This window comes from Puma concolor, chromosome A2 (assembly GCF_028749965.1).
Source record: "Puma concolor isolate L17-30 chromosome A2, mPumCon1.1.hap2, whole genome shotgun sequence".
In the NCBI taxonomy this organism is placed as follows: Eukaryota; Metazoa; Chordata; class Mammalia; order Carnivora; family Felidae; genus Puma; species Puma concolor.
The window spans coordinates 160,247,653-160,274,835 of NC_141668.1; the positions used below are offsets into that span (position 1 = coordinate 160,247,653).

At 49.4% G+C, this 27,183-nt stretch overlaps 1 protein-coding gene across 4 annotated transcripts; it reads right to left on the reverse strand.

Moving 5' to 3' along the window:
* Window positions 1–8,855: 8,855 nt before the first annotated feature.
* LOC147583693 (cytochrome P450 4F3-like) lies at window positions 8,856–26,633 on the reverse strand. Of its 4 annotated transcripts, XM_086698787.1 has the most exons (13): window positions 26,508–26,633; window positions 25,866–26,082; window positions 20,947–21,091; window positions 19,308–19,361; window positions 19,086–19,213; window positions 17,477–17,598; window positions 16,500–16,770; window positions 16,103–16,169; window positions 15,784–15,913; window positions 10,368–10,501; window positions 10,223–10,287; window positions 9,955–10,037; window positions 8,856–9,563 (listed from the first exon to the last, which is right to left on the reverse strand). In XM_086698787.1, the coding sequence occupies exons 2-13, from the start codon at window positions 26,061–26,063 to the stop codon at window positions 9,386–9,388; spliced, it is 1,575 nt and encodes a 524-aa protein (XP_086554913.1). In that variant the 5' UTR covers window positions 26,064–26,082; window positions 26,508–26,633; the 3' UTR covers window positions 8,856–9,385. The 4 variants fall into 4 exon arrangements, with proteins under 4 accessions (XP_086554913.1, XP_086554915.1, XP_086554912.1 ...); XM_086698789.1 differs by lacking the exon at window positions 26,508–26,633 and having other exon boundaries at window positions 16,500–16,644; window positions 25,866–26,311; XM_086698786.1 differs by lacking the exon at window positions 26,508–26,633 and having other exon boundaries at window positions 25,866–26,308.
* Between the last annotated feature and the right edge of the window lie 550 nt (window positions 26,634–27,183).

Consider the following 27,183-nt stretch of genomic DNA (forward strand, 5'->3'; position numbering starts at 1 on the left):
AGAGCCGGGAAGTGGACAAGTGTGTGTCAGACCAGAGGTGGCAGTCACTCTGTGAGTCACCAGCTTTGGGCACAGCCTATCACCCCTCTGAGCCTCAGTCTTCATGTCTGTAAAGTGGGCTTGGTAAAACCTCACAGGGCAATGCAAGCATTCTATCAGACCCCATCAGGGAGAGTAGGGGAAAGGACCTTTCAAAGTGACATGCGAAGGAAATGTTTCCATTTGTGACAACATGGGAGGACGGATGGACCTTGAGGACATTATGCTAAGTGAAATAAACCAAACAGAGAAAAATAAGTACCATATGGTCTCACTTATATGTATTCTTTAAAAAAAAATGAACTCATAGAAATAGAGAACACACCGCTGGTGGCCAGAAGGGTGTAGGCAATGGGTGCAATGGGTGAAGGAGGTCAAAAGGTACAAATTTCTAGTTATAAAATAAATCAGTCCTAGGGATGCAATGCAAAGCGTGGTGACCATAGTTAATAACACTGTATTGTATATTTGAAAGTTCCAAAGAGAGTAGTTCTTAAAAGCTCTCATCACGAGACAAAGAACAGTCTATAGCTACGTGTGGAGATGGGCGTTCACTAGACTTTTCGCGGTGATCGTTTTGCAGTATATACACATGTGGGATCATGCTGTGCACCTGAAGCTAATATAATGTTATATGCCGATCATACCTCAATGAAAAAATTGGCACATGAGTAATGAGCTCGTCTACGGCTAGAGCTTCTGAATATGTGTGTGGATCTGTGTGTGTGCATGTTTGCATATGCACTGAGAAAATTCCAGAAGAATCCACACATCACAGTGGAAGTGGAGAGAGTACAAGTGGAGTCTTGATCCTTCTCACGTGCTGCTTATCTCACGCTTTCTCTCTCCCACACTGTGCTGCTATGATTTTTATCACGAAAACACAAATTTCAGAGGAAACAAGGATTGTCACAGTGGGGGAAGGGGACCATGGTTGGTGCACAGAACAGGTGAGCAGTTGTTCTTTGGTGACCCCATGAAGACACCTCTCCCAGGAGTCAGCCTGGGGTCCCTCCACACCAAGCAGGGAGGCTGCCTGGTGGCTGGAGTCTCCCTTTTCCTTTCCGCGGCCTTTGGGAAGGAACAGGCTCCGGATTCACCCCAACAGAGTTCGGATCCCAGCCCTGCTCCTCGCGGGCTGTGTGACCTTGGAAAAGTCACTTGTCCTCTCCGCGCTTCATGCCCTCCTCAGGAAGATGGAAAGGGGGACTTACACCTCCCAGGTAGTTTGTTCTTCAACAACAACAACAGCAACAACAACAACAAAAAAAACTGTACCAGAGACTCTATGCCAGACATGGTGCTTTAACCCGAGACCCAGGATGAACAAAACAGATAAGGTCTCTGGATGGTGGTGCTCATGTCTGATGGGAGAAGCCGATGGGAAACAAGACCAAGGGAGATGGTGCGGTGGTAATGAAGGAAATTAACAGAATGAGAAGCAGCAAGTGACCAAGGAGGCGATCGGGGAGGGCTGCCCTGTGGAGTTGACCTCTGAGCAGAAACCGGAGTGACATGGAAGAGTGAACAGTGAATAACGATCGCTCTTTGCCCCTAAAGCCACAGCAGGACTGTAAACACCCGGCACACAGTGAGGTAATCAAATGGCTTGAAAACTGTGTCATTCCTCCTTCCTTCCTCAGACATGCTGAGATAAACAAAGACAATAGAGGCAATTTCCCTCAATATCCATCCGGGAGGGAAGCAGGAACCAGCCCTGTAGGGAGATCCACGGTGGTGAAATGTGGCCCAACACTCAAGCTGGAAGCGGTCGTTCCATTTCAGTCGCCGTAATAAAGATCAGGAAACCCAGCCAGCCCCCAAAGCATGTCAAGGGCCAGACCCATAAGCTGGAGTTTCCAGCTTCTTGGCATAAGGACCAGGAGAACAAAGAAGCTGGCTTTGGAAAAAGAAGGCTGAAGGGAAACTTCAGGAAAGTCCTGGGGCCCCCAAATAGCTGCATCAACTTCCTCTGCACAGGACTTTAGGGGTGGTGCCAGCTCTGGAAAGTAGTCAGACCACCCCCACCGCTCCATCAGTGGGGGTCGCCATCAACAGCGATCATCCCTGGAGGGTAAAAGGCTATTTCTCATGCAAAAGCCAAGGAGGGGGGCCCCAAGGACATCACAGAAAAACAAAAACAAAACCAGAAGGGCGTGCAAGGGAACAGGCAGGACTTTGCCCCCCTCCCATTCTGATGTCTGCTTAGCCAGCAGACAAGGGAGCCACCCTGGTGCAGAGGAACTGTTGAACCCCCCTCTGCGGAGACATGTGGGGTGGACACCAACCCAGCTCAAGACACTGGGCTACCACAGGAGTCTTTGGCCGCCTCCCGACAGCCTCTTGGGGTCAAATGAGAATATGGCGTTGGGTCCGTGGTGGGCACCTGCAGGCAATCCGAGGAGATTACAGAAATGGTGTCCATTCTCTGCCAAAGGCTACCTCCACTCTCCGTGACAGTTAAGCTCTCTGGATTCCAGAAATAGCTACTCTTTGGCCCCATCAACCTGGCAGTGGTGGCGGCTCTCAGCTGATGCTAGCCCCAGGACGCTGCACTAGCCTCGACTGTTTCCCTTGGCCCTGCCCATAGCTTTGTAAAGGGCTCCGTCTTCCAGTCACCCTTATTTAACCACTTAAGGTCCCTGCCCATTACAGGGTTTAGCGACTTCAAGATACACACAGTCACACCCTTACACACACACACACCAATGCATCCACGCGTGCACACAGTGGCACACTTACACACGCACACTCACCGTGCACACACAAACACACATGCACACAGATTTACACACATGCTCCCATCCATGCACCCAATTACGTGGAGACACTCACATACACACACCCTCGCACATGCATACACACAGTAGCACGAACGCACACACAGTCACACATACACTTAGACACACACAGGCTCACACACATGTTGAATTAATGGATAGCAGAGGCCAGGCCAGAGCCTGTTGTCCTCAAAATTTCCAGCAGAGGGCGTCGCCCACACACCCAAGAAAGGAAAGAGACCCAGAGCAGTGAGTGACAGCAGGCTCGCGTCCTTTAGAATCAATACACGCAGGTGCAGCAGAGTCCTGGGGATCCATGGGCTTCATGCCTCTCCTCCTCCCTCTCTCATTAATTCACCGTCACAGTCCTTAGCAGAAACTCAAAGCCTGTTTGTAGTGTAAGAGGAGACATTGAACACAAGTAGAGCTCACTCTTTGGAGGAGTTAGCTGCACGATGGAGGGAAGAAATGGTTCATCAGTGGGAAAGTGGGTCAAGGGAAGGGAGTGAGGAAACAACAACATTTTCTGTGTTCCAATGGGAATTACCTAATAGAGTTCAGGATACATGATCAATATACAAGAATGTATACAGAAGATATTCTACCTAGAATATAGAACATAGACATTCTATTTCTATATTCCAGGAATTAGAAAACTATGGTCCATGGACCAATCTGGCCTGTGGCCTGTTTTCGTATGGTCTATAAGCTAAGAGGTGTTTTTATATTTTAAGAGGACTGTAGGGGGCACCTGGGTGGCTCAGTCGGTTCAACGTCCGACTTTGCTCAGGTCATGATCTCACGGTCTGTGAGTTCAAGCCCTACATCAGGCTCTGTGCTGACAGCTCAGAGCCCGGAACCTGCTTCAGATTCCCTGTCTCCCTCTCTCTCTCTGCCCCTCCTCCGCTCACACTCTGCCTCTGTCTCTGTCTCTGTCTCTCCCTCTCTCAAAAATAAGACGATTGTAAATGGAGAAGAGGGGCAAGAGGAAGAGGAGATCCTGAATGGGATGTGCAAAGCCTAAAATGTTTCCCATATGGTCCTTTGCAGAAAAAGAATGCCAAATCTCCTGGATAGAAGCAATAAACAATTGGAACAATATTTTCACATACCCATTTTAAAGTATTATGCACCAGAAAAAGTGAAATACTGAGGTATAAATCTGACAAAATGTGTTCCAGATTTCTATGAAGAAAATTTTAAAACACTGGTGGAAGAAACCCAAGAAGGCCCAAATTCATGGAGAGAGAAGCAATATTCATGGATTGAAAAACTCCACCTTGTGAAGGTATTCAGGCTCTGCAAATTGATTTATAGATTTGAAGAAATCACAACCCTAATCCCAGCAGGACTTTTTGTAGAAATAGATAAGTTGATGATAAAATTTACATGAAACTGCAAAAGACTTAGAATAGCCAAAAATTTCTTGACAAGGAAAATTTTAATGGAAGCTTTGCATTGGTTTGCATTTCCCTAAGGTCTAATGATGTTGTCCATCTTGTCATGCACTTATTAGACAACGAAAGAGCATTTTTTAAACAGAAGATGACGTGTAAATGTAAATGCACATTTTAGATGTAAATATAATTTTTACTTGCATAACATTACATATGAATACAAGCTGGAAGTATACGTGAGAAAATATGAAGGGATTATATTGACTTGTTGGAATTATGGATATAAAAATGATTTTTATTTCTTACTTTTTCTTCTTGGTGTTTTCTTCTAGGAAGACGTATTATTTTGGGGCACCTGGGTGGCTCAGTCAATTGAGCCTTTGACTCTTTTTTTTAGGACTAATTATTTTAAGTTTACTTATTTATTTTGAGAGAGACAGAGAGAGAGTGCAAGCAGGGGAAGGGCTGGGGGGTGGGGGGGGACAAAGGATCTGAAGTGCGGGCTCTGTGCTATTAACACAGAGCCCAATGTGGGGCTTGAACTCATGAACCGTGAGAAGGTGGCCTGACCTGAAGTCAGATGCTTAACCGCCTGAACCACCCAGGCGCCCCAGGAGCATCTGACTCTTGATTTCACCTCAGGTCATGGTCACAGGGTAGTGACATCAAGCTACGTGGGTTCGCTCTCCCCATCCCTCTGCCTCTCACTCCACTGGCGCTTTCTTTCAAAAAAAAAAAAACAGATGTATCGTTTTGGGAATATGAAAAAAAATTTTTTGGTTTATTTATTTATTGGGTGTGCGGGGGGGGGGGGGCGGGGAGAGGAAGAAGGAGAGAGAATCCCAAGCAGGCTCCGCGCTGTCAGTGCAGAGCCCAACATGGGGCTCGAACCCACGATCCTTGAGATCATGACCTAAGCAGAAACCAAGAATTGGACGCTTAACCCACTGAGCCACTCAGGCACCCCAATGGGAAAAGTAATTTTAGTTAAGAACTCGGCAAGAAAAACATGTTATTTTCAGCTTAGAATATACTAAATATTTATTCATTTAAGGTTGCAATGTTCCTTTCTTATTTTGCAGTCACTAGGCCTCCTGGGCCCCCCATCTGTGGGCCCAGAAAGGTTTGGAGGCCCTGGACTCAGTAGCCCAGGGCAGGTACTCCTACAGCCTGAGAGGAGGGAGTCCCGGATGGCCGTTGTCCGAGGTGCTGAAGGAGGCCCTTCCGCTCCCATCCCCCACCCCCCACCTTCTTTTCTCTCTTGGGACCCTCGTGACCTCCACCTCTTGAAACACGTAAGCAAAAATGAAGTCCGGATCATGCCTCTTTAGACGGATTTTTTTTTTTTTTTTTTTAGTACCTAGCTTCAAGGCCAGCTTGGCATCAAAGGCCCTTGAAGTTACTCAGAGGTAACTATGGATATTCAGAACTAACTGGATCTTCTTTTTTTCTTTTTCTTTTGATTTAAACATTCGTTATTTTAATCTTTTATAATTTACGTCCAAATTAGTTCGCATATGGTGCGACAATGATTTCAGCAGTAGATTCCTTAGTGCCCCTTACCCAATTAGCCCATCCCCCCTCCCACAACCCCTCCAGTAACTCTCAGTTTGTTCTCCCTATTTAAGAGTCTCTTCTGTTTTGTCCCCCTCCCTGTTTTTATATTATTTTTGTTTCCCCTCCCTTATGTTCACCTGGTTTGTCTCTTAAGTCCTCATATGAGTGAAGTCATATGATATTTGTCTTTCTCCGACTGATTAATTTCACTTAGTATAATACCCTCCAGTTCCATCCACATAGTTGCCAATGGCAATATTTCATTCTTTTTCATTGCTGAGTAATACTCCATTGTGTATATATATATATATACCACATCTTCTTTATCCATTCATCCATCGATGGACATTTGGGCTCTTTCCATATTTTGGCTATTGTCGAAGGCGCTGCTATAAACATTGGGGTGCATGTGCCCCTTTGACATAGCACACCTGCATCCCTTAGATAAATACCCGGTAGTGCAATTGCTGGGTTGTACGGTAGTTCTATTTTTGGTTTTTTGAGGAACCGCCATACTCTTTTCCAGCGTGGCTGCACCAGCTTGCGTTCCCAACTAACTAGATCTTCTAATGATATATTTCTTCACAGAAGATTGTCACATTTCCCAATACTTAAATTTAACTTTTGTGACTACAGCCTTTTAAATGTTAGAATGCGATGCAAAAAGAAGAGAGTACTTACCACCTACTGATTGAGTGATGTTGCACATGTTGCTTATTCAGTCTCTCCATCAGTGTAACAAGGTGGCTATAACTGTATGGTAACAGAACACAGCCTCAGAGAGACCAACAATTTCCCCCCACCCAAACAGCTAGTGAATAACAGACTGTGATTGTGACCTTGGCAGTAAAACTCCAAGGTGCCGTGGATCCAGGGTCATCTGAACCTAATTGCATCTAGTTATCTGTCCCACCTTCCTTGAAGAGTAGTCTTACCTCCTTGATCCAGGATGAAGCTGCAGGTCCCCACATCCCCCCAAGATGCAGCAAAGAAGAAGGGGGAAACTGGACAGAGAGAGTGTCTACCTCTCCATAAGGAGAGCTTCTAGAATTACCAGGTACTCTTTGACTTTTCCTATGGGACAGGGTATAGTCATTTAGCCAATCTAGTTTCAAGAAAAGCTTTCAAATGCAATCTGTATTTCAGCCTGCCGTGCACCTAAACTAAAAACTAAGGGTTATAGGAAGGCAAAAATGAATATGAGGATACACAGTTAGCAGTCTCCAGCACAGTCCATCCTGTTGACAAAACATCCAATGTGTACCCCGCTCTCTAAACCAGGAACATCCCCAGGGGAGTCGATCTCAAAGGCCACCTGCTATGTCCATGTAGCCCAAATTCCAGGATCTCTGGGGGATGTGCTGTCCCCTCCCTGAAACCCTGATGTGAGCTTTTATGGTCCAGAAATCTATACACTTAAAGGCAATCATCGCCCTGAATACGTTCAACAGTAGAGTGAAAACTGGATCATCACCATTTAAAATTCCAACTGAGGGGTGCCTGGGTGGCTCAGTTGGTTAAAGGTCCTACCTTTGATTTTGACTCAAGTCATGATCTCACAGCCGTGAGACTGAGCCCCATGTTGAGCCCTGAGCTGGATGTGAAGCCTAAGATTCTCTCTTTCCCTGGTCCTCTGCCCTTCCCACACTTGCACTGGTTCTCTCTCTCTCTCTCTCTCTCTCACACACACACACACACACACACACACACAAACTAAAACGAAAGGGATAAAATTCCAACTGAGACTTCGTGTTCCATTAATGGCAAGCTAGGTTATTGGGATTAACCTTTCAATTTAAAAAACCACAACTCTCATAGCTGGATACTTTTCCAATTACTTTTTTTTAAGTTTACTGATTTATTTGAGACAGACAGAGACAGTGCAAGTGGGGGACGGGCAGAGAGAGAGAGAGAGAGGGAGAGAGAGAATCCCCAGCAGGCTCCCCGCTGCCAGCACAGAGCCCCATGCAGCCCTCAAACCCACGAAACTGTGAGACCACGACCTGAGCCAAAACCAAGAGTTGGACGCCTAACCAACTGAGCCACCCAGGTGCCCCCTTTTCCAATTTCTTAAATGCATACATGACCTGAAAAAACAGTAAAGAATTACAAACATGCCACTCAAGGGGCACCTGGGTGTCTCAGTCAGCTGGGCGTCCGACTTCGGCTCAGGTCATGATCTCACAGCTCATGAGTTCAAGCCCTGCATCGGGCTCTGCTGACAGCTCAGAGCCTGGAGCCTGCTTCCGATTCTGTCTCCCTCTTTCTCTGCCCGTCCCCTGCTTGTGCTCTGTCTCTCTCTGTCTCTCAACAATGAATAAATGTGGGGAAAAAATTGTAACAAAGATGCCACTCAAATGAAAAAAGAAGCCTGGGGGCTCCTGGGTGGCTCAGTCAGTAGAGCATCTGACTTCGGCTCAGGTCATGATCTCACGGTCTGTGAGTTTGAGCCCCGCATCAGGCTCCGTGCTGACAGCTCAGAGCCTGGAGCCTGTTTCAGATTCTGTGTCTCCCCCTCTGTCTGACCCTCCCCCGCTCATGCTCTCTCTCTCTCTCTCTGTCAAAAATAAATAAACATTAAAAAAAAGAAAAGAAAAAAGAAACCTGGAGTTAAGGAGCATGAATTATACTTTTGCGCTGGAGCGAGTCAGGGAAGTGTGAAACTGTTTTCACGGCCTCACGGCCAGGGGAGAAAAAATCAAAGCCTAGAGTGACATGGGAAAGAAAAGTTGTAAGAAGATCCTCCTTACATAGCTGGAAGCCTCCAGGAGCTACACTGCTCAGGGGGAGAAGACACCGGCAGAGGGGACTGCAAGTGTGACCTCTGCTGGAATTTAAACTGCCTTAGTGATCTTGGCACCACAAGCCTTGAATTCCATTTAACATCATCCTTGACCAGCAAGGCTCGAAGAATGCCTCCTAGAGAAAGCTACCTTCTCCAAGTTCTACACATGTTATTTCAAATATGATAATGGATACTCAAGCAAAGATAAGCAGGCACACGCGACCACTAACCCTACCAGTGAAAACTAGCAAAAACAACAGACCACATAACGGATACAATGATTGCAATGATCAGACACACAGGAGAGCGCATCTATGTTTGTTTCAGTGAACATAGTGACCATGGAAACATAGTGACGGATTCTGGGGTAAGAAAAGTTTGGGTATATTAGATAGGAACAGAGGTCAGAGTGGCCAGAGAGTAGTGGCACTATGGGTTCTCCACTGTGACCCTGAGCTTCAAACATGCCCTTCAGTCAGTCTCTAACGGTGGTCCCTCTCCTACTCAAACACCTTCCATGGCACCCAATTGCCTACAGGATAAAAGCCCTTATTGGGCTGTGGGAGAACCCGCAATCAGCATGGCGGGGGGAGGGGGGGACCATGGTCAGCTGGAATGGCTGCCAGGGTCTTGCGCTCACACACCAGCCTCCCCTCCACCCCACCCCTCGTCCTCCCCCTCCCACTGCGTTCCCGCAGGTCCCGCGCGCCCCCTGCTGGCTGTCAGTGGCGCCCCGGCAGAAGAGACCACACAGTTCTAGTCCTGGGAATCCGCCAGGGGGCGTGTGTAGGGACGGGGTGGATCCCAAGCCAGGGGGAGCTGGCGGGTCACTGGGGGCCCGCGCTCAGCGGCTCCACCCGCAGCCAAAGCCCGCCCTCGGCGCGCAGGATGAGCTCCGGCTTCCTGCGGGGCTCCTCCTTGTCGGGCAGGACCCGAAAGCGCAGCAGCGTGAGCGCCAGGACCACCTTTATCTCGGTCAGTGCGAACGTCTGCCCGATGCAGTTCCTGCGGGCGGCAGTGGGAACTCACTCGCCAGGGACCCCAGCAGGTCCCGTCGCGCCCCGAACCTGGCCCGGGACCGCCAGCCCCGCCCGCAGGGATACCGGAGGGGACTAACCGTGCCCGGGACCCCCATATGGGGGTCCCTGAGCTTGGCTCAGATCCCAGCCCTGAGCTCCCAGACAGAGGGAAGGGGCTCTGAGCGCACCGCGGAGCCCTCCTTGGACCCAGCCACCCCCCACTGCCCAGGCCTTTACCCCCAACCTCTGGAGGAGGGGAGAGAAGGAGAACCATCCTCAACACCCCCTTTCCCGCCCCCACAGCCACGTCTGGGATCTCAGGCCCAGGCCCCTGCCCTCACCACCTCATCCCCACCTCCGATGCCCACTGTGCTCACCTGGGTCCCGCGGAGAAGGGAATAAAAGCCAGGGAAGACCTTTCCTTGATGTTTTCTGGGTCAAAGCGGAAAGGACTGTATACCTGGGGGCGGAGAGAGGCGGGACTGTTGGACGGGGTTTCTCAGGACAGCCGGCTTTGGAGACACAGGTGTGCGTTTCATGGAGGGAGCGATTTGCCAGGTCAGAACCCTGAGCCCTCCCTTAGGCCCCGCTAGGGAAGTGGCCAAGCATGAGGGTGGGTGGAGGGGAGGGAGGGGGAGGCAGCACCTCAGGGTCTGGCCACACGGATGGGTTGTGGTGGATCCCGAAAATACTAAGGAGGCAGATAACACCTGTGGGAGGGGAGGGGCCAGTCAGGAAGTGTTTCACCTCTTCCTGCCCGCGAGGCTCCTCCCCCTGGTCTTGTGGGCACCTTTGGGGATGACCCGGCCATCTGGGAGCACGACATCCTGGGTACAGCAGCGGGAGATGGCTGCGACCGGGGGGTGCAACCGCAGACTCTCCTTGATGCACATGGTCAGGAAAGGCAACTGGGCCAGGTCGTCCCTAAGGAAGCCCCCCAACGATTAGCCAGGGATCGAATCACACTCCCGCAGACCTCCAGCTGCTCCCCGGATTCTGTGTCTCCCTCTCTCTCTCTGCCCCTCCCTGTTCTCTCTCTCTCTCTCTCAAAAATAAATATTAAAAAAAAATTTTTTTAAGTATTTCTGAACAAAGCCCAACATTCACACAGTACCTTTAAAAGTTAGAAAGTCTAAAGTTATACAATTTATTTAAAAAGGAAAAAAATCTCTTTGCTGGACTTACCAGGTTATTTCAACAAATAAAAGGCACCCTCCTAGGTGGAATACCTAATATAATGGTGTGGATTCTTTCTAAGTTAATTAATGTATCCAATGCATCCAATTAAAATCTAGTTGGTGTTTTTGGAGCTTAGCAATCTTATTCAGTTTGAAAAACTTAAAGTTAAAAATGTATGTCGATTTAAAAGACCAAAAAAGAGAATCCATTCACCTGATATTAAGACCCATTACAAACGTATGGTGATAATTAAAAAATTAAATTAAATTAAATTAAATTAAATTAAATTAAATTAAAAGGCAGCAAACCACTGTTGCAAGAACAGGAAAACAGACCCACAGAACAAGATAGAGAGCACAGAGACAAGTAGGTGAATAGGTGAAAACGTAGCATCTGGTAAAGGAGGCCCCACCACCCCCAGACAAGGGATGGTTCAGACACAGACATAGACACCCCCACAGTCGCACCAACACACACTCCAAAAGAACTGAAGCATCATGCACTCTACATATAAGATGGGGTCTTCTCTTACACGTGAAAGGTAAAGAAATAAGTTTAAAGAAGATGTAATATAGAAGACACTTCTGTTACCTATGAGTAGGAAAGAATTCTTAAAACCCCAAAACATAAACCAGAAGACAAAAAGAAAGGAAATGAAAGAAAGAAAGAAAGAAAGAAAGAAGAGAACAGAAGAGAAAAGAAAACATATTCACAGAATTAAGGATTTCTGTTTAACAAAACACTCCATTCAATGCACCAAATTAACATTCAGATGAGAGATTCACAGAAGATAGTTGCAATAAATATATGGATCTAGAAGAATATCTTGAATAGACAAGGAATTCCTACCAATCAACAAGAGAAATGGCAGGCGACTCAAAAGAGTAGACAAAGGACATGATCTAGAAATTCATGGGAGCTCAAACTCAGAGATTTAAAACATGAAGAGATGGGGCGCCTGGGTGGCTCAGTCCGTTGAGCATATGACTTCGGTTTACATCATGATCTCGAGGTCCATGAATTCAAGCCCCGCGTCGGGCTCTGTGCTGAGAGCTCGGAGCCTGGAGCCTGCTTTGGATTCTGTGTCTCCCTCTCTCCCTCTCTCTCTGCCCCTCCCCCGCTTGTGCTCTCTCTCAAAACTAAATAAATAACCATTGAAAAGAAATAACTAAATAACACGTGAAGAGATGCTCCAAGTCGCCGATTACCAGAATGGAAATTATATAGCAATGGGATGTTACCTCATATGTATTCGAGGTGAGAATTAACAAGGTGGGTGATGGTAAAGCCTGGCTGAGGCACCGGGGTGGGGGGACCCCACGCACTGACAGTAAAGGTATGGACAGGAGCCACCACTCTGCAAGGCATCGGCATGGTCAAGGAAAGGCGATGTGTGTTTCATGACCCAGCAAGTTGGCTCTCAGCATAGAACCTGGAGACATTCTCAGACAGGTAGATAAAGACATGAACACCAAGGGGTTCATTGCGGTCATTAGATGGAAACCTTCTGGATATTTAGGTCCAAGGGACTAGAGAGGAACTTTCCATACGACAGTCCAAAGCAACAATCTAAATGTCCATAGAACCACGGATGTCTGACAAAGTCATAGTGTTATGTTTCTGAGAAAGATAAGAACCAGCAGCAGATCTGTGATATAACACAGATCTGTGAATTTTTAAATTTGTTTTAATGTTTATTTATTTTTTGAGTGAGAGAGACGGCATGAGCAGGGAAGGGGCAGAGAGGGAGAGGGAGACAGGGAATCCGAAGCAGGCTCTAGGCTCTGAGCTGTCAGCACAGAGCCCAAGGTGGGGCTCAAATTCATGAATCACGAGATCATAACCTGAGCCAAAATCAAGAGTCGGACGTCCAACCAACTGAGCCACCCAGGTGTCCCATAAACAAAATATTTTTAATAAATAAATCCATTACAAGAAAACGAACAAGTGTTACAGTTTAGCATTAGAATGGGAAGGGCCTTTCCAAGCATTAAAAAAAAAAAAAAAAAAAAAAACAGAAGCTATAAAAAAAAGTTAATAAACGTGACTCCAAATAAATGAACAAAAACTAAAATAAAGTCAAAAGTCAATCCAGGAAAGAATTTTTGCATAACAGAAAAGGAACTAATTTTCTTTATATGTAAAGAGTCCTCACAAATCAATTTTAAAATGAAAAACAGAAAAAACTCAAAGTAAAAAGGGCAAATTATGCAAATTGAAGCTTCACAGAAAAAGAAATATGCATGGTTCATAAACATGTGAAAATCGTGCTCAGTTTTACCCATTCTTAAAGTGATATTCATTAGGATAATGAAGTATTCTATTCACCTACCAGACTGGCAAGAGTTTTAGAATTTCATTATGCACACTGTCAGCAAAGATGCGAGAAAATTGTCACTCTCAAAATCTGTCTAGAGGAGTGGATTTGTCAAGAGCGATTACATTGTGAAAACTCAAATGGTCTTTGATTCAGCAATTCCACACCCAGAAATGTGTTCTGGAGAGACATCCTCACATGGGAGCAAAAATCAGTGTGTACATGGATGTTTGCTACATCATGTTTATTACAGCATAAGGCTCCAAACTATACAAATGACCCTCGGCAGGGGAATGTTTACGTAATTAGGGTACATCCATCTGATGGAATACTACACAGTTATCAAAAGGAGGAAATACAGATCACTAGTCCTATCAAGCACTGCAGGGTAAATCGGTACAGAGGTGCTGAAAGGCAATTCAGCAATATCTGTCATAACTGCAAATCATCACATAAACGTCCCCAACAGAGGGGTGAGCTGAATAAAGTGTGCGATTTACAATTAGAGAGGAGTCTAAAGCAACTGTTGAGAGAAAAGAGAAAAGAACGAGTAACCAAATGTGTGTGTGTTTCTATTAAAACCATTATAACTATAGAAATACATAGCTACAAGACCTTCTGAAAAGTCTGAAAGGACATATGACAAATTGATGTCCCTGGAGACCCCTCAGGCGACAGGGGATTGATTAGGCTTGGGGGGACAGCAACAAAGGTGGACCTAACCTTCTCTGTAGTGTTGCATTTTGTGCAAGGAAAAGAAAAAAAAGGACTTCTTCCCATTATGGATTTTGTAATTCAAAATTAATTTCCCAAAACTTACGTCTGGAGGGGAAAGGAAAAGATCTTGAAGTTATATTGTCAGTGTGCATGCCTGAATGCTCTGTGTTTTCTCTCAGCTGTGGAGAGAAAAGACTAGGCGCAAAATGAGAGAGACTGTGGGCACATGGGTGTGGGCAGAGATGATCACTGGAAGCACACCAGAGATCATCAAAGGTGGGGATGGGATTGGGGTGCTGGATAAGGCAGAGGCTTGTGTGAGGTAAGGAAAGTATTTAACCCTGTGCTCCTTTTGCAATATATACGTATATCAAACCCTCGTGGTGTATACCTTGTGTTGTATACACAGTATTTTATGTCAACTATATCTCAATAAACCCGAGATTGAAAAAAGACAAAGGCTTATTATATCCATTGTAAAGCATTTCCCACCATTTGAAGTGTTACCAAGGGCACTAAGTGTTTGAAGTTGAGAGACACACAAAAACACTTCTCCACTTCACGCAACTGCTGTACTGAGCCCAGCCTTGAAGTTGAAGGCACTACCTCCAAAGTGTTCAGTCCAACATCTCTTCCCCATTCTTCAGCCCTTGGCCCCAAATCTCCCTGGGACCCCCAGGCTCCACCTCATCTCCTCCAGTTTGCAGATATGTTTAATTCGAATATCTGACTTGTCTGTCCCCTGCTCAAACATCTCCCATGGCTCCCCACTGCCTTCCTATATTAGTCACGAATCTCCCTTCAAGAAAGAACTTGATGTCCAGCTCCAAGGAGTGCAGTCGGCTGACAGCCTCCAGTTAGAGGGCCTCTGGGCTCTGCAGCAGCATTCAAGCCAAGGCCACACTTTCTTGGGCAGGTCCCAGCCACTGAGAGAGCATGGTGGGCCCCTACTTTCTGATCACTTCTGCCCAATGTGAGACTCCCTCCCTGAGAGCAGTATCCCTGAACACTTTTATCCAATAAAATCTTTTATCCAATAGAATCTTTTATCCAATACTGGCTTCCCAGAGGACTTGAACTGACACCTTTGGAAAATCTTCACGTGGTTTCCAAAGCAGACCAAGAAGGGCTTCCATTACCAACTACCAGCTCCAGCCTCACTGGGAGCCTCACAGATGATTCACACTGTAAATTTCACAAGGATCCAGCCACGTTTACTTCCTCCCAAACACGCCAGGCCCACCGCTGCATGCCGCCATCAGGGCCTTTGCCCAAACTGTCCGTAAGGCCTGGAGCACTGTCCACTACCCATTCCCAGAGAGCTGAATTCATATTTGCTTCTTTGCTACCCAGCCTCACCCCCTTCTTTCCTCCATGATCCAGCCTTGACCAAGTAGGACTTAAAGGGGACTGGACATGGAGTTGAGAAGGAGGGGCAGTGTAGACATGTTTACTGAACCAAGCAATGGGTAACTTTTTTACCTTCAAGGACTACTTGTGAATCCCTGGAATAGATAGTAGGTGAGAATTAGATATAAGAGCAAAAATTAAGAGCAGGGTTCTCTAGGGGAAATGTGCAACTTCAGGCAGAAAAGCAAGGGAGAGAAGTTCATTTACTGAACACACGCTGGATGGCATCTGTTCTACACACATTGTCACGGTTCTCCAAGCAGCCCTTGGAGGAGACATTCCCTGACCTGTCCCGCCCCCATTTACAGACGAGAAAGGTGGTACTCAGAAAAGGGAATTGGTTTTATTCAAGTCACATAGCAAGCAAGCAGGGCAATACATGTGGACACTCCAATCTTTCTGTTGCATAAGCCTGCTTTCCCCTGCTCTCCAGGCTGGGTACCATACCCTTGCCTCTGGGTTCTGCTCCTAGTCTCTCTAAGCAATAATGACACAATCAACAAAAAGTTCTTTCCCCTTCCCCAGCAGGGGAGCAGAGCCAATGAGAGGGGTTCCAGAACAGGACATGAGGACCTGCACTCACCATTCAATCTCTTTAGGCTCACGGTCCCTCAGGAGCTCTTGCACCTCCTGCCGACAGCGCTCCTGATACTCTGGGTGCTTCGCAAGGTTGTACAGGACCCAGGAGAGACCACTGGCCGTGGTGTCATGGCCTGAGAGGCAGCCAGACAGGCTTGGGTCTCTGGGCTTGTTCAGCACCAGAGGGTGGACAGCGCCCTTCATTAGGGCCCTCAGGGAGGTTGGGGAAGATGGGGTGGGATGGGGTGGTCCAGGGCCCACCTGCCAAGTCCCTGGGATTGGACAGACTCCTACCCCCTGCAGTCCCACACTGGGATGCTTACCCCCAAACATGAAGGTGTCAGCTTCAGCTCGGATATCCTCATGGGACAGTTCCTTCCCATCTTCATCCTGCAGAAAGGGCACGACCTCCTGAATCACACCAGCTCGAGGGCACCTGAGTCTCACCTGAAACAGTCCCTCAGGCTCCATCATCAAAGCAGGATTCGTCCCTCATCATCTCTAGAGCCCTATCCCGCAGGTTTCCCTGTCTCCAGCTTTCTTCTCCCAAGCAGCCTTCTACAAAGTCACGTCTAAAACTTATCCCTGACCTGTCTCTCCCTTCCTCAAGCACCTGCCATGGCTCCTCAGTACCCGCTGGGTCAAGTCCAAGTTCTCCCATCTGACTTTTGAAGTCAAGGTCCATTCTAACTCTTGAATTCTGATCCCAGGGAAGCCCACCTTGGCCAGCAGGAGCACATCAATGAAGTCCAAAGTCTTGGCCTTAGCCTTGGCCTTGAGGAAGTCATGGGAGCCCTCAGTAATGAGGGAGCAGCGCCTCTCCTGGATGATGGCATCTGTGAAGTTGTGCACCAGGTCACAAGCCCTGCGGAAGCGCCGCCCATCAGGGGTGAGGTAGTACAGCAAGTCCGGGTGCAGGAAGATCTGCCTCTGCCGTTTCACCACAAGGGCACTGAGCTCCAAGATGGCAGCAATATATTCACTGGGGCTCCTGAAGGGTCAGGCCATAGAGAACAGCTCCTTAACCCACGTGAGGCCCTAGGAGTGCCTTCCAACCAGAACCTCAGAAGCATGTCCCTACAAAACAGAGTGTCCTCCAGGCATGCTTCTCTCTCCACCTGCCATCTCTGTCAATGGAATCATGGCCCAGACCCTGGGAACACCTTGGGTATCACACTCATCTCTCTTCTGTCCTACACAGTATCTGCCCCTGCCCATTCCTCCTTACTTTCCCCCAAATCTGCCCCATTTTCGCCACCACATTCCAGCTGCTTCCTCCTCAAATTCTGTGTCTATGTGACAGTTGGTCTTCTCTAGAGTCCGATGTCCAAGAACAGCTCTGACCATGGCCTTCATCTGCTCAAATACCTTCCACCTTCCATCTCTGGAAACCTCAGGATAAAGCTCAGACCCCTTTGCTTCACGTTTCAATATCCTTAAGATTAGCCCCCCTGCCAACCCTCCAATCTCATTCCCAAGGTGGCACATGCTTTATTCATCCTAGTCCTGTTGGCCTTTATCAAGCATTTTTGCTTACCTGAAACCTTACCTTTCTCTTTCCCTTCCTTGTCCTTCTTTGTCTCACTCTGATCCATCTTCTCCAGGAAGTCCCATCTGACCGCCCTGGCCACCCTCCCTTCTCCACCGACTCCCTTGGGTCTACGGTTCATGTTCCCAGGTCCTGAGCAAGCACTCACTCCTGGCAATTGCTGTCAAAACTGAAGACACATTTCTGCAGACTGTCCAGGGTCATGAGGCTGATGTGCTCAAACATGTCCAATCGGGTGCTGCCCGCTGAGACTAGGCGCTTCCACTTGGCCTGGACAGAGAAAGGGGCACATCTGGGGCAGGAACCTACATCCCTTGAGCTCCCCTTCAGCCCCAATCACCAGGATGGACTCCCCAAAACCCAGGCTCCTGGTCCTCCACCCCAGGCACCCATCTCCAGGGAGGACCAGGCTTGGGTGGGAATAGAAACTCTTACTATTAAGACCCAATGGCTGGGGGTCAGGAGACCTCAGTGCAAATCCTGGCTCTGCTTCCTACACCCCTGTGTGCCCTTGGTCAACTCACTGCTGCCCTCTGGACTCCACCTGTCAAAGCTTCAGTAACAGTTAAGATGACTTGCTCTGTTGTCAGACAAACCAGGTTGGAATCCCAACTCCATTTATTAGCTCACTTGCTAGCTGTGTGAACGGGAGCATGCTCCCTAACCTCTCTGAGCCTCAGTTTCATCACCTGTAATGAGACAATAATCATCATCTCTACCTTATATATATGAAATTAGATAAGACAACGTGTGCAATAGAACTGGTGCATGAGGGGCGGTGGGGAGGCTCAGTCGGTTACGTGTCCAACTTGGGCTCAGGTCATGTTCTCATGGTTCCTGATATACACCAAGAGCTAAGTAACCATTAGCTCTCACCCTCATCTTCGTCATTATCATAGAGGTAGGCGACTGTTGCAAAAATGTCTCCATTTCTTCATCCCTCCCTCTACCTTCACCCTTTGCAATGAGGTTTGGCAGATCTTCCATTAGGAGGTAAAACCTCTTTCTCCAGCTCTTGAATTGGAGCTGGATGTGGGACTTGCTTCCGCCAACAGAAGAAGGTGGAGGTCCCGGTTGCCTGTTCTGAAACTAGGCTTCAAGAGGTACTGCATGTTTCTGCTTGTTCTCTTGGAGCCCAGGGTCTACCATGCGATCAAGCCTAGGCTAGCCTACTGGAAGATGAGGGACAAATGCAGGAGTCTGGTTGTCCCACCAAGGCCATCCTAGACTAGCCAACCATTAGCCAAGCCCCAAATGTGTGGCAGAGCTGAGCCTGGAAAAGCAGAGCTGTCTCCCAAACCCAGCCATGGCCACAGACACCTGAGTGATTCCAGCCAAAATAAGAACTATTCTCCGGACTCATCATCTTGCGAGCAATAAAACACAAATCCTTTCAACCTCATGAGTTTTAAGGTGCAGTTCAGTGAAGAAAGAGCTGCCATACAATCTTCATCATTAGTGTCTCAAGTTTCACAGAGTTTCAGTGAGGCAGATTAGAAGCTAACACCTTCCGAGCACCTACAATGTGCCAGGACCATGATTCCATTACATCATCTTGACCACCCTTTAAGAAGGGCTTATAATCCTCATTTGACACATGGGGAAACTGATGCTTGGAGAAGAAATAGAATGGCCCGAAAGTCATTTAGCAAAGCCAGGATTCCAGGCCACTCCCCTTTTCCCAAGGTTCCAGCCAGGAAAACCTTTCCCAAGGCCTTGGGAAGCCTTTCCCAAGGCTCCAGTGGGTTTCAACTCACATGCATGATGTCTGCACTTTTGTTGAAAATCTTCACATAGGATTTCAAGATTTCAAAGTGGAAGGCAGGTGTCAGCAAACGACGGTGGTGGCTCCACTTGTCACCAGCAGTCAGCAGGAGCCCATCCCCTAGTAGAGGCAGCCACGAGGAGTAGGCAAGGGCAGTGCTTTCCCCTGAGACCCCAAGGTTGTCCCCAACCTCCTTCACTTAACAGTTACTCACCCAGCCAGGGCCTCAGAAAGCTGTAGAAAAACTTATCCTTGGGCACGATGGTGGCTGGCAGGAGAGACAGATCATCAGGGGCCATAGAGAAGAGGCATGATGGGCTTTGGGTTGGGGGGTGGAGGATCCAAGCCAGGGGAATGCATACTCCCTCCAACCTCCATAGTGGGAACTGTATAGTGCAGAGTGGGGAGGTGAAGGGGGACAAGACCAGGCTGCAGCACAGAGCAGAGCAAAGGCAGAGCCCATGGACCTACCCCTAGGTACTTAGATGCTCCCGAAAATAAGGCACAACACACCCAACATGCCTTGATATGGCTCCTTGCCGGTCCGACATGTTCAAAACACCCAAGCACAAATCAGCACTCCACAAAATGCTTTAAAGGGACCTAGGACATTGCACCTGTCCCAGAACCCTCTGACATCTCCTGGGACTTCTGACATGGCCCCAACACATGGTAACGTGCCCTGACACGAAACAACATGCGTAACACACACTGGCCTCATACAGCATCCTCTGAATGGACCCAAGGACAATCTGACACGACCTCAGTGTGTCTCATAGACGGTCCCTGGCAGGACTTAAATATGGTCCCACTAATGTCCCAGACATGGCCCAGGTGTGACCTAGCCTTTCTCAGGATTCTCTTCTATCCCATAGTTATCATTAAGTGCTTAGGCTCAGGGGCTCCTCTGTCCTTAAGAGACCAAACAGTGTTGCCACCCTCAGATGCTGAGCTCCACCCACCACAAAGAGCTGCCACTGCTCCCTCGTGCCTCTAGACCAGCTCCCCACAACACTCTGGCCATCTCCCTACCCCAAATCCCCTTCCAACTAAAGGTCCCTCCTACCAGAGGCAGTTAGGGCAGCCAAGAACACACAGAAGTAAGAGAAAGCCTTCAGCATGCTATGTGACCTTGAGAAGTTATTAAGCCCCCTTGAGCCTCCGTTTCCTCACCCAAGAAATGCCCCCCTAGCAGAGATGCCAGTGAATGGACATCTGTGGTATCTGCCTGTCCATCCCCTTCTGGAACCAACACCTCGCTCCTCTTCCTCCTTCAGTCCAAGTAGCTAGGGAGGGTGGCCATGCCACTCCATCCTCCGTTCCAGAGCTGAACATATGACCCTAACCCTTAACAATCAAGTTGCCATGACTAGAGGAAGAATTGGTCCCTGTGACCCAAGCCAGGCCAATTTAAGAGAATCCTGCAACTATTTCTGGGTCTGCAGAGAATGAGCTCACGTTTTCATTGGGGTTGAGCTTCTTAGACTCATCTTTGTCAGCATGAGAGTGAAGCTGTCACCAAGGAACACAGAACTACAAGAGAAAGACAGATTCCCAATGGCACTGTTTGAAGACTGGATCCAACCACGCCTGAAGACAACATTCCTTCAGCTTTTCAGTCAATAGATTCCCTTTCTTCTCTTAGACCAACATTGCTGAATTTCCACCACTCAAAACTGAAAATTACTGGGAACCAGAGAGAGCCAGGGACCTGCCAGGGTCACCCAGCAGGTTAATGGCAGGTCTCCACCAATACTACCCACTTCCCTGCTCAACCTGGTCTGTCCAGAGGTGCGAAGAACTGGGAACAGGGACAAGGGAGTGGCTGGGTCGGGTGCTCCTGGGAGAGATACCTGGGGCCTGGAGCAGGGGGGCAACAAACTTGGGGTGGACGAACCGCAGAAGTGGGTAGAAGGGCCCCATCCACCACAGGTGAACATCACGGAAGCTGTAGCTCAGACTCTCCATGAACCTCAAGCCTTCTTCATTGTTCTTTACCTGGGGGTGGCAGGGTGGAGGAGGGAGACCAGGTCAGGCAGCAGCCCCAGAAGCTTACAACTTCCCACTGCATCCCCCCTTCTGCCTGCATTATTAGTCTACACCTCTTCATCTCACTAAGTCAGCTTAACTTTGTTGGTCTGTTTGTCTCTTTTTGTGTGTCTATCTATGTGCGTCTCCCTCTCCCTTCACTCTTACAATCTTCATATGTTTCTTTAGGTAGGTGATAGACATCCAGATGATAATAGCTAGATGATGGAGAGCTACATGATGATGATAGATAGATGATAGATAGATAGATAGATAGATAGATAGATAGATAGAGATAGAGAGATAGATAGAGATAGATAGATGATAGAGAGATAGATACAGAGAGAGAGAGAGAGAGAGAGAGAAGAGGGATGACAGATAAATGGGAAGATGGTTGTATGGATGCATGGACAGATGGACAGACAGACAGATAGATGGATGCATGGATGGATGGAAGGATAGATGGATGCATGCATGCATGGACAGACAGATGGATGGATGGATGCATAGATACATGGATGGATGGACGCTTGGATGGATGGGTGGATGGATGGACAGACGTATGGATGCATGCATGCATGCATGCATGGGTGGATGGATGAAGAGAGAAAGGAAAGAGATGAGAGATGGATGGGTAGATGATAGATGATATGTGTTTGTGTATGTTTCTTTTACATTCTCTGTATGTCCTGACTCCCTCACTTTTTCTCTGTATCTCTCTCTTTCTTCACCCCTATTTCTCTCTCCATCTCTCCCACTCCCCATGTCTGTGTCTCCTAACCTGCACACCCTCCATGGCTCCCCAGAACCCTAAGAATAAACCCCCTGCCCCTACACAGTCCTGCAGCCCCGCTGGCTCTGCTGTCCCCTCCACCTTCTCCCTGCCTCTCACCAGCATTGCTCTTTATGCACTCAACTCATGGTTGCTCAAAACCCTGGTGCTCGCAAGGCAGTGGGGTGGCTCAGTTGGTTAAGCATCTGACTCTATTTTTGGCATGGGTCATGATCTCACGGTTCGTGAATTCAAGAGCTGTACTGACATGTGGAGCCTGCTTGGGATTCTCTCTCCCACTCTCTCCCTCTGCCCCTCCCCCACTCATGCGTGTTCTCTCTCTCTCTCTCTCTCTCAAAATAAATAAATAAACTTTAAGAAAACAGGTGTTGGGCGCCTGGGTGGCGCAGTCGGTTAAGCGTCCGACTTCAGCCAGGTCATGATCTCACGGTCCGTGAGTTCGAGCCCCGCGTCAGGCTCTGGGCTGATGGCTCAGAGCCTGGAGCCTGTTTCCGATTCTGTGTCTCCCTCTCACTCTGCCCCTCCCCCGTTCATGCTCTGTCTCTCTCTGTCCCAAAAATAAATAAACATTGAAAAAAAAATTAAAAAAAAAAAGAAAAACAGGTGTTTGCTCTGTCCCCTCCAGGCCTTTGAGTGGGCTATTCCTCTCCACAGTATATATTTTCTCTTCTTTTCTTAAAAAATTCCTACCCAGGGCACCTGGGTGGCTCAGTCGGTTGAGCATCCGACTTTGGCTCAGGTCATGATCTGGCAGTCTGTGAGTTCGAGCCCCTCATCGGGCTCTGTGCCGACAGCTCAGAGCCTAGAGCCTGCTTCTGATGCTGTGTCTCCCTCTCTCTCTGCCCCTCCCCTCATGCTCTGTCTCTCTCTGTCTCAGAAATAAATAAAACATTTTAAAAAAATAAAAAAAAAATACCTACCCATCAGACCAGACCCCCTTCCAACAACTCCTTCTCTAAGAAGGCTCCCAGCCTACCCAAACAGCAGATGCCTTGCTTCCCCTCTGAGTTCCTCTTACCCCTGTCTCTCCGTCAGACCCACTCTGACCACACAGGATTGAGGGTGTCTCTAGCTCTACATGCCCAAGATTGGGGTTCCCCCAAGACAATACCTGGGACTGAGCCTCCCCAAGGACACTCCTGAAGCAGTGTCCAGAAGAAAGCAATGACCAAAGTCGCCCAAGAGCAGAAAGGACCTTGGAATCCACAGGGACCTCACAGAAGCCTGGCAGGGAGGGGTATGTGGCCCTCAGATGCTGCCACAGTGCCCATGGCCACATATTCCAGATGGGTACCTGTGGCATGATGACAGAGCAGGCAATGCCACGGTGGCAAGAAATGATGGGAGCCCAAGCAGATCATAAACCCTGCGAGTAGGCAGCCACCAGCTGAATTAAGACCCTCAAGCCCTGCTCTGTGAGGTGGACCTACAAGCAAGACAGGGGCCATCACCTCCGCAGAAGGAGCCACGGCAAGTTCCCCTGCAACCTCTGCCGTGGTTAGTGTGTCCAGACTCTGCATAGACGGAGGGGATCTCTGTTTCTTCATGCTCCTTCCCATGGGGACAGAGGGATCCCAGAAGACTCTCCATGTCGCAAGGGTCCCTCCCAGGACACAGGGAGAAGACACGCTCTCTGCCCCTAGAGAGGCCGACCTTGGCTTGAGAAGTCAGATCTTTCTTCTCCTGGGAGTCGTTCCAACCTCAGGGAGGTGCCCACAGGAACAGCAGGGTGGCCTCACGTTTTGTACTGGGGCTCGTTCCCATGTCCTGTCATGTCCTGGCCAGTCCACACAGCTCCCCCCCACCCCCGCTCCCCAGATGGTGAAGGTGTGCAGACCTTCCAGCTCTGACAGACCCCAGGACACAGGTGTGAGCTCTGCCCATCAGTCAGGAGGGCAGCTCCCACCTACGTCCTCTTCTGCCCACCAGCTGGCATGGTGCATCCCATCTGTCTGTCTGTCTGTCTGTCTATGTACCTGTCTATCTACCTCTACCTATGAACCTATGGACTACCTATGAACCTATCCCCTGAACCTATGGACTCCCCCATCAGCCGTGCCTTTTACAAATGAAGAAACCCAGGCTGCGTCTCCCAAAAGGAGAAGCAGGGGGGCTTGCCTCCCAGTGACGCATCTTCTCCAATCCCACAGGAAGCCCCATCCTGGCCTGACAAATACTTCCAGGTGCTCCAGACAGGTGAATACAAGTCATTTTCACTTTTGTGACTGTTCCCTGCTCCCTAAGAACTCTGAGGCATTTGAGGAGATTGACCCAGAGAGGGAGAGTGACTCAGCTGAGGTCACACAGCTGAGTGAAGAGTGACCAAGACCAGCCTCCATGGCCAAGCCCTCATAGGAGGTGTAGGAACTGTAATTTTATAACATTCCTGCTACCTCCATAACTTGCTGAGAAATTGCCAACACCCAGAATATCAGGTAACATTCAGGACAAGCTTAGGACATCCTGTTGTGTAATGAGCTGGTTTATAGGAGGGCAGGGGTGGAGCTGGCCCCTGTCCCTTTGGCATTGGATGACCAAGGGAGGTGATGGTAAGTTCATCCAAACCTAGAACAAGGCCTCCACCATGACATTATCAAACAGTTATTAAGTGCCAACTGTATGTCAGCTCCTGAGCCGGGCATTATAGATATCAATCCATCCCCAGTGCCACTGTCTAGTGAGAGAGAGAAAAAGAGAGATAATAAACAAATAACTGGACAATTAACTGTTTGAGTGTGAGCAGGACCAAGTCAGAGGTCAAGGTCCAGGGGGGGAAGTCAAGGGAGGCTCGTAGAAATTACACCTGAGCTGAAAATGCAACCAGAAAAGGAGGGATCGACCCAGTGGCTGCAGGAAGGGAAGCCCTTCCAGGCAAAGGAGCAGCACAAGCAAAGGGCCTGAGGTAGGAAGGGTTTGGCTCGTGGAGGAGAGAAAGCAGGAGCTTGGAGGGTCCAGGGTGTGCACAGGGCCAGGAGGGCAGCAGAGCCTGGCCAGACAACACGTGGTCTCTCTCTAGAATGATGATCAGTCTTACAGAATGGTTTTCAGCTGAGTAGTGGTGTTAACAGAAGTGAAATTTCAGAAAAACCTCTCCTGGGTCAAAGACAGAAATGACCACAGGGGAGACTGGGGCCGGAGAGCTGGAAGCTTATAATTCATTTGTGGTGGGAGTTGATGGCCCCCTTGGGAGTCAGAGCCCCCCCAGGTGAGGCAATGGCCTGGGGAGCCAGAGAAGAGGACGGGTGGGTTAGGACCCTGAAGGCTCCCCGCATGGAAAGGTGGGGTGAGGAAGAGCCAAGTGGAGACGGGGCTGGGTGGTGTGCGAGAACCCAGAAGACAAGGAAGTTCTGGACAGCTGCGGTGGTCAGCAGGGCCATTTTGCTTCCGGGGGGTGATGAGGTCATGGTCATGTCCTGGAAACATGACAGGGGTGGGAACCAGGCAGGAGTGGGTGAAGACGGGCTGATGAGATGCAGGCACTGAGTGAAATAGGTTTGGTCACGAAGGTCAAGGCCAGGGTGATTCCTTCTGCAAGGGGAAGTGGTCAACTTTTATCCCAGTTGGGCAATGGGGCCCGTTGATGTATCTTGGGAGTGAAAGGCAAGATCACAAAAAGGAGGCAGAAGAAAAGGGCGCACAGCCCACCCCTCTCCTCCAGCCCAGCGGCACCCCATGGCGGGAGAGGGGAGCAGAGGTCAGAACTGATTCCTGTGGGGAAGCCAAAGCCCAGAGAGGCGATGTGTTTGCCTGAGGCCAGCAAACATGGGCCAGGCAGGGAGTGGACCCTGCACGGTGGCCCCTGGCAAGATTGTGGGGACACCGGGGAACTTGGCTCTTTGCAGCCCTTCTCTGCTGTCCCAGACCCCAGCCCCACCCCAGGTCCCTGTTCCCCACCCCTGGGAAAGTGCCTCCACCCCGATGCCCCAGGCCCGTCCTGCCACCCACACTCACCAGTCCCAGGTGACCCCAAAACCAGCTCTGCTTCGGGGGCTGCGGGAAACACCGGAGGCGGCAGCAGGTGTCATAAAAGCTGTAGCTCCAGGCCAGGACGCGAGCCAAGAGCCAGGAGACCCCCACCAGCAGCAGGAGCAGCCATGGGGAGGCTGCCACCTGCCCGAGTCCCAGCCAGGACAGGCTCAGCTGCGGCATCCTGGAGGCAGAGATTGTCCTGAGGTGAAGACAAGGGCGGAAGGTGAGCAGCACAGCTCACAGAGGGAGAGGGCCCAGATTGGGAGGGACAGGGACGGGGAGGGGCAAGAATGGTGGGTGTTAAGGACTGGGCAAACAGTGGCTCAGAGAAGGGAAGAGAATATAGGGAATTCCAGAGGAGAGGCAGAGTGAGTGGGAGATATTGGGATGGAGGAGGGAAAAGAAGGAGAGAGAGAGAGAGAGAGAGAGAGAGAGAGAGAAGGGAGGGAGGGAGACTGATGAAGAAATACCCAAACAGAATTGGTGGGAGGTTGCCAGGAGCTCCAGTTACAAGGAAATCATCACCCCCCAGCCAGCTGGATCCCAGGAGCCACTTCTGCCTGGGGCAGTGCACCTCCCCACCCCAGACCAGAACATTCAGCTTTGCCAACCCCAGCCTGTCACCTTTTGTCTGGATGGACTTATTCCACCCAAGCTCCTCTGTCCTCCTCCTGGCATGTCTTTGTTCCTGGCCCCTGACCTCCTAACCAGGGGAGGCTGGGCTTAGCTGGGTCAGCCAATGCTGGCACACCAGTCTGCCTCCTCCCCACGTGGCAGCCGCCCAAGACCTGAAGACCGAGCCAGCAGGACACAGAGAGGAACAAGTCCAGGGTCACATGGTGTGGGTGTGGATCTTCAGAACTCAGCACCTCCCACATGGGTGGGGAGTTGCAGGGATGGGCAAGCTAACAGCCACCCCTGTTCTTTCAAGGCCAGCAGGTTGAAGCAGGGAAGAGCTTGAACGTGAGAGTTCAGGTGCCATGGGGGCACAGTCCGGCCAAGCCTAGTCCCAAAACATCTCTGGGGCTCCTCTCCATGTACGAGGCAGGTCAGAGGCATGCACCATTTCCCAGCGCAGAATCAGGAAGCCTTGGGCCTCCGGGCTGCACAGCCTGGCAGGAGTTCAAGTCCTGCCTCCAAGCAGCCTAGGGCCTGGGCTGACACAAGACCGCTGGGGGCAGAAAAAAGAAGCCCTTCTGGCTGGGGGTTACCTGCATCAGACTCAGGGGGTAAAGGGCCCAGTGGGAAGAAGGCACCTGGAGGCGAGGGGGTAAGTCTGCAGGGGGCCCAGACAGAGCTG